The 7,362-nt window shown below is 37.5% G+C and overlaps 1 protein-coding gene across 2 annotated transcripts; it reads left to right on the forward strand.

Annotated features, from left to right (window-relative positions):
* Nucleotides 1–3,146: 3,146 nt before the first annotated feature.
* On the forward strand, nt 3,147–6,887 carry LOC114181672 (receptor-like protein EIX2). Of its 2 annotated transcripts, none has more exons than XM_028068182.1 (2): nt 3,147–6,098; nt 6,658–6,887. In XM_028068182.1, exon 1 carries the CDS (start codon nt 3,189–3,191, stop codon nt 6,093–6,095), a length of 2,907 nt encoding a protein of 968 aa, XP_027923983.1. In that variant the 5' UTR covers nt 3,147–3,188; the 3' UTR covers nt 6,096–6,098; nt 6,658–6,887. The 2 variants fall into 2 exon arrangements, with proteins under 2 accessions (XP_027923983.1, XP_027923984.1); XM_028068183.1 differs by having other exon boundaries at nt 6,663–6,887.
* Nucleotides 6,888–7,362: the final 475 nt, after the last annotated feature.

The following is a 7,362-nucleotide window of genomic DNA, read 5'->3' on the forward strand; positions in this document are numbered from 1 at the left end:
AAGAACAACATATTGAGCATGGGCCAGCTGATGGAGAAAGGCTACTCGGTTCTGATGAAAGACCGAGTACTATACTTGAAAGATAAGTCAGATCGATTGATTGCCCGAGTAGAGATGAAGAAGAACAGGATGTACAAGCTGGACTTGAAAATAGTCCAAGAGAGGTGCTTGAAACTTGATGTGAAGGATGAAGCTATGATGTGGCACTTCCGGTTTGGCCACTTGCATTTTGGTGGACTAGCCGAGTTGGTGAAAAAGGAAATGGTGCGAGGACTCTCGACTGTGGAGTTTGAAAAGAAATTCTGTGAAGAGTGCGTGCTCGGGAAGCATCCAAGGACCTCATTTCCGAGAACTATCGAGTACCGAGCAAAGGAATAACTCGGATTAATTCACACAGACATTTGTGGACCAATTACCCCTGAATCTTTCAGTGGGAAAAGGTATTTCATTTCTTTCATAGATGATTTTTCAAGAAAAACATGGGTGTATTTTTTGAAGGAGAAATCCGAGGTGTTCCAAGTGTTTAAAAGGTTCAAGGCAATAGTTGAAAAGGAGACCGGTATGCCTATCAAATCTGTTAGGTCTGATCGAGGAGGCGAGTTCATCTCATTTGAGCTCATGAAGTATTGCGAGGAGCAAGGAATAAGGAGATTTCTGACAGCACCATACTCACCCCAACAGAATGGAGTAGCTGAGAGGAAAAATCGAACCATACTTGACATGGTTCGTACAATGTTGAAAAGCAAGAACGTGCCTAAGGAGTTCTGGGCAGAAGCAGTGCAATGTGCCATCTATGTGCAAAATAGATGTCCACATGCTAAGCTGAACGAGAAAACACCACAAGAAGTCTGGAGCGGAAGAAAGCCGAGTGTGTCTCACCTCAAAGTGTTTGGTAGCATTGCTTATGGTCATGTTCCTGCTCAACAAAGGACCAAACTTGAAGATCGGAGCAAGAAGTACGTGTTTATTGGGTACGATGAAAAAACCAAGGCGTATAGGTTGTTCAACCCAATAATAAAGAAGGTGATTATGAGCCGAGATGTTCAAGTTGATGAAGAGAGCGAGTGGAAGTGGAACAACTCAGAGAAGGAGTCTAGAAGTTTGGAAGTAGATACACCACCAGCTGTGAGAGATCATGAGACTTCTGATGAAGAAGATGAACCTCTACAGCCTAGAGCACGAAGCTTGCAAGACATATACAACTCGACTGACGAAGTACATGTTGTATGTTTCTTGGCAGATTCAGAAGACTTGAACTTTGAAGAGGCCGTGCAGGAGGAGAAGTTGCAAATTGCAATGAATGAAGAGATCGGAGCAATCGAACGCAACAACACGTGGGAGCTAACCGATTTGCCCAAAGGAGCTCGGCCTATTGGCGTAAAGTGGGTGTACAAGAAGAAAACAAACGCTGAAGGAGAAGTTGGGCGATACAAAGCTCGACTCGTAGTGAAGGGGTACAAGCAGAAGGAAGGAATAGACTATGATGAAGTATTCGCTCCAGTGACGAGGATGGAAACAATCAGATTGTTGATTTCCTTAGCAGCTCAACACAGATGGACAATCTTGCAGATGGATGTGAAGTCAGCATTTCTGAATGGAGTCTTGGAAGAGGAAGTATATGTTGAACAGCCACTTGGATACATGCGAAGAGGCGAAGAGAAGAAAGTCCTGAGATTGAAGAAGGCACTTTATGGCCTGAAGCAAGCTCCACGAGCATGGAATGAAAGAATCGACACTTACTTCAAGAAGAATGGGTATGAACAGTGCCCTTACGAACATGCTCTTTACATAAAGAAGAAAGGAGAAGATGTGATGTTCATTGCCCTCTATGTCGATGATCTTATCTTCACAGGGAATAATGCTGAGCTAATTGAAGCATTTAAAGAAGTGATGAAGAAGGAGTTCGAGATGACCGACTTAGGTCTTATGAAGTATTTCCTTGGTTTGGAAGTCATTCAAGGGAAGGACGGTATCTTTGTGTCGCAGGAAAGGTATGCTGAGGAGGTCTTAAAGAAGTTCAAGATGACAAGTTGCAACCCGGTTTCCACCCCTATGGAACCTGACACAAAACTTTCTAAGTATGCGGATGGAGACAGAGTTGATGCAAGCAAATACCGAAGTCTGATTGGAAGTCTCAGGTATCTTACAAATACCAGACCAGATTTAATGCTGAGTGTTGGAATAGCAAGTCGGTATATGGAGGAACCAATGTATACTCATTGGAAGGCCTTAAAGAGAATTCTAAGGTATGTGAGAGGAACTGTGTCACTTGGTCTGATGTATACAAGGACAGATGATTACCGACTAGTCGGCTACTCAGACAGTGATTGGTGTGGAGATGTTGATGACCGGAAAAGCACGTCTGGATATGTATTCTTCATGGGGAGCACGGCGTTCACCGGGCTTTCAAAGAAACAGCCCATTGTAACACTGTCAACATGTGAAGCAGAGTACGTTGCAGCTTCCTGGAGTGTCTGCCATGCAGTTTGGCTTAGAAACCTTCTAAGTAAACTGGAATTGAAGCAAGAAAAGGGGACTGTGATCCGAGTTGATAACAAGTCGGCCATTGAATTGGCAAAGAACCCGGTCAATCATGAGAGAAGCAAGCACATTGACGTTCGATTTCACTTCATCCGAGAACAAGTGAAAGAAGGAAATGTAGAGTTGGAGCACGTTGAAAGTCGTGCACAAGCTGCAGATATGTTTACAAAGCCGCTGCCATCCTCTCTGTTTGAGAACAACAAGATGATACTTGGAATGAAGGACAAGAAGAACATTTAAGTTTATGGGGGGATTTTGTTAGGTAAACTTAAATGTGTGTAGTTGGTAGTTGTGTAGTTGGTAGTTGGAAGGTGGGTAGTTAGAAGTTGTTGTATTAATTGTGAGTTAGGTAGTAGTTATATTTAATGAATGTAGTTGAAGGGTAATGTCCAAAGGCCTATAAAAGGACCATGTAGTGCTTCATTTCAAGATACAACAAATCTGAATACAAAGAGTGTTTATCTAGAGAGACTTGTTTGTCAACACAAACAGGTCATGTACAACTACTTGATCTTCATGTAGACAACGACAACAACATACAGTATTTGAGAGGGGCAATCAATGTGACTTCATTGATCCACTTGCAATATATTCAACATCTAGATCTCAGTTATAATGAATTTGAATGGGTTCACATCCCAGACTTCATGGGCTTCACCAACTTAAGATATCTCAGTCTCTCCAATTGTTACTTTGCGGGGAGGATTCCTTCAAAACTCGGGGATCTTTCACAACTACGCTATCTGAATCTTAGGAGCAATATTCTTTGGGGAGAAATTCCTGTTCAGATCGGGAATCTCAAACTGTTACAGTATCTCGATCTTGGAGGATATTATCTTTCCGGAAAAATCCCATATCAAATTGGGAATCTCAGAAAGCTACAATATCTCAGTATTGGAGGTAATTATGGAGAGATTTGGAGGCCCAATATTTCAAATTCTCTTTCCGGAGCAATCCCTTTTCAAATTGGGAATCTTCCATTGTTGCATACTCTTCGGCTGGATGGCAATTTTGATGTAAAAGCTAAGGATGCACAGTGGCTGTCTTCTCTCCATTCCTTAACCGTTCTTCACCTCACTTCATTACGTAATCTTTGCTCCTCTCGCCAGTGGCTACAAACTATTAGTAAGATCATTCCTAACTTAACAGAGTTGAGGTTAGCTGAGTGTAATCTTCTAGATGTTGATATTCAATCTTTGTTTCATTCTCGTTCTTCAAACAATTCCATTTCTCCTACCATCCTTGATCTCTCTTCTAATATGTTGACATCATCAACACTTCAACTCTTGTTTAACTTTCCATCTCTTAAGATCCTCGACCTCTCTTATAATAATCTAGCATCATTAATGTTTCTAGAGAATTTTAATATCAGCTCCAAACTGCAAGAGCTTCATCTACAAAGCTGCAATCTTATAGATAGAAGTTTCCTTGTTTCATCTCCTTTCACAGTGAATTCTTTGTCCTCTCTTCACCACCTTGATCTCTCTTATAACTTGTTAAGATCATGCTCTACATTTCATTGTCTTTCTAATTTCACTACCAATCTTCGTATCCTTCAACTACAATCTAATTTGTTGGAAGGTCCCATTCCAAATGAATTTGGGAAAGCGATGAACTCTCTTGAATATCTTATTCTCTCCGATAACAAACTACAAGGAAAAGTTCCGTCTTTCTTTGGAAGCATGTGCAGATTATATCGATTAGAGCTCTCAAATAACAAGTTCAACGGCGAATTTCCGAGCTTCATTCAAAATTCTTCATGGTGCAGCAGACACATATTTGGGGCTTTATATCTGGCTCATAACCAAATTACTGGCAAGATACCCGAGGGCATTGGACTGCTATCTGAGTTGCAAATTTTAGATTTGCGATGGAATTTTTTAGAAGGTGACGTCACTGAATGTCATCTTTCTAATTTTTTCAAATTATTTTTCTTACTGTTGTCACACAATTCGTTGTCTCTAAAATTTGTCTCTAATTGGATTCCCCCTTTTCAATTAAATTACCTGGAACTAGCCTCTTGTAAGCTGGGTAAGACTTTTCCAAGCTGGCTCCAAACTCAAAGTTCGTTATTCTCTCTCGACATTTCTGAAAATGGCATAAGTGATTCCGTGCCAGAATGGTTTTGGAATAAGATGCAGACTATATACTACTTGGATATGTCTCACAATAATTTCATTGGTTCAATTCCTAATATGCAACTGAAGCTTCTTTCCAGACCATCTATAAATTTAAATTCAAATAAATTTGAGGGAAAAGTTCCATTATTTTTGCTACAAGCTTCCGAGTTGTTACTCTCTTCAAATAATTTTTCAGATTTATCTTCATTCTTATGTGGAAACGTCACAGCTGCAAACTTGGCCACTTTAGATTTATCATATAACCAAATAAAGGGGAAACTTCCAGATTGTTGGAAATCTGTAGACCAATTATTGTTTCTTGATTTAAGCAGCAATGAATTGACTGGAAACATTCCTATATCCATGGGTACCCTTGTTAAATTGGAAGCTTTTGTTTTACGAAACAATAGTTTAATGGGTGAATTGCCTTCCTCTTTGAAGAATTGCAACAATCTAATTATGCTGGATGTGAGTGAGAATATGCTGTCTGGTCCAATACCATCATGGATTGGAGAAAGCATGCAACAATTGATAATCTTGATCATGCGAGGGAATCATTTATCTGGAAATATTCCCCTTCATCTATGTTATTTGAAGCGTGTTCACTTGTTTGATCTTTCAAGGAATAACTTATGGGGAGGAATTCCAACTTGCTTAAACAATTTTGCTGCATTATCTGAAAACAACATCAACAGAACTGAAACTGAAAGTCGTGTGCATTGGTACAATACTACTTACTATGAAATTTATAGTGTTTTGGTTGATAGTTATTATAAGCTTCGCATAACATGGATGTGGAAAGGAGTGGAACGCAGCTTCACGAATCCCGAATTGACTCTTCGTAGCATTGATCTATCATGTAACAATTTAACAGGTAAAATACCAAGAGAGATTGCATATATGTTCGGGCTAGTTTCTTTAAATTTATCTGCAAACAATTTGAGTGGGGAAATTCCTTCCGAGATTGGAAATTTACGTTCACTTGAATCCCTTGACCTATCAAGAAATCAATTCAATGGGAGAATTCCTTCTTCTATTTCTCAAATGGATTTTCTCCAAAAGTTAGACTTGTCACACAACTCTCTTTCTGGAAGAATCCCATCGGGAGGACACTTTGATACATTTGATGGCTCTTGCTTTGAAGGAAATGTTGATCTTTGTGGTGAACTACTTAACAAGAGTTGTGCTGGAGATCAGATATCAGTAAAGCCTCAAGAAGCAACAACCCATGGAGAAGATTCTGTTTTCTATGAAGCATTATACATGAGTTTGGGGATAGGATTTTTCACAGGCTTTTGGGGCTTATTAGGACCATTACTACTTTGGCAAGCTTGGAGAATTGCTTACTTGAGATTCTTGAACACACTCATAGACTATCTACTAGTAATGGTTGAAGTGAACATAGCAAAGTGCCAGAGGTGGCTCGAAGAATAACAGGTAGATAATTGTAATAACTTTTTTGTTTGAATTTCATCGTATTTATTTCTCTCCAGTTAAGTAAATCGTTAACTAGTGTTAATATTGAAATGTAGAATGCCTTTCTAAAAACGAATGTACACGTTGAATTGGTATGAATGTAATTGTTAGAATTTGCTTATTTTGTTCTTTATCCTTGGCAATAGTAGATTCAAAAGTACTTCCATTAGTATGTCTCTTTCTCTCAGCCACACATTGGATTTCATCAATTAAATTAGACATTGATTATATCCTATTCTTTTATTCGGGGCTTTACTAATGGTAGTCCCTTCCTTTTCCATGAAAGAAATGTTTTTGGTAGTGTAAATAAATTATAGATAGTATGCTCTGTTTTTAGAATTTTTCATGTTTTCAGAAATTTTCATGTTTTTTAGATAGTATGCTCTGTTTTTAGAATTTTAAATGATATACACTTTTCTGTACTCTAATGAATTTTATATTTTCGTTTTCATTTAGCATATCACTAAGACTTCAATTTTTTTTCTTCTCATCATTACTAATTCTATCATATGAATTTTAGCACAGAATTTGCAGTTTAAATCGATTTTCTTCGAGACACCGTTCTGAGATGAAAGCATTATAGATTGCTGGAGTGCAAGATTTGAAGGTTGAAGTTTGTAATATAAAACTAGTTTTTGTACCCGTGCAATGCACGGGGTTTTTTAGATTTTATATATTTGTAATGGTAATGAACAATGAGTGTTATGCAATAATCTACATATGAAAATATGATGTCTTAAAAAAATTGTCAAGTGTAAAAATAGAAAACATAAGATAAATGAATTAAGAACATAATGTTGTTGCTTTGAGAAGCATTGTTGTTGTATTTCATTTTGTCTTTGGTTGTTTATTTTTTTTTATCTGCAACAACAAACACAAAAAAGATTACTGATAGAAATGTTAAGCTATGCTGAAAATATTATTTCTTTAAAAGACAATGATTTTCCTTCAATAGGGAACAGAACATGCAATACTTTGAAAGATAACAATTGAAGAAGAAGCAAAAAGATAAATAAGTTTATGTATGTTTTTACAAACTAATAAGTTAAATTCGAAATCAAAAATAATAAATTACATACCTATAAGAAGATGAAGCATATAATAATATGTTTTTACTATTTAAAGAAGCATATAACATCTCAAAAAACAACATGATGATATAAAAATTTTATATTTTTTATACACTTTAAATTGATAAATAATATTTTTGGTGAATGTCTTAAAC

Source organism: Vigna unguiculata, chromosome 4 (genome assembly GCF_004118075.2).
Source record: "Vigna unguiculata cultivar IT97K-499-35 chromosome 4, ASM411807v1, whole genome shotgun sequence".
Lineage (NCBI taxonomy): Eukaryota > Viridiplantae > Streptophyta > Magnoliopsida > Fabales > Fabaceae > Vigna > Vigna unguiculata.

Bases quoted from the DNA above. Each gene is read 5' to 3' on its own strand.
- LOC114181672 (XM_028068182.1), top strand. From the start codon at position 3,189: ATGGGCTTCACCAACTTAAGATATCTCAGTCTCTCCAATTGTTACTTT.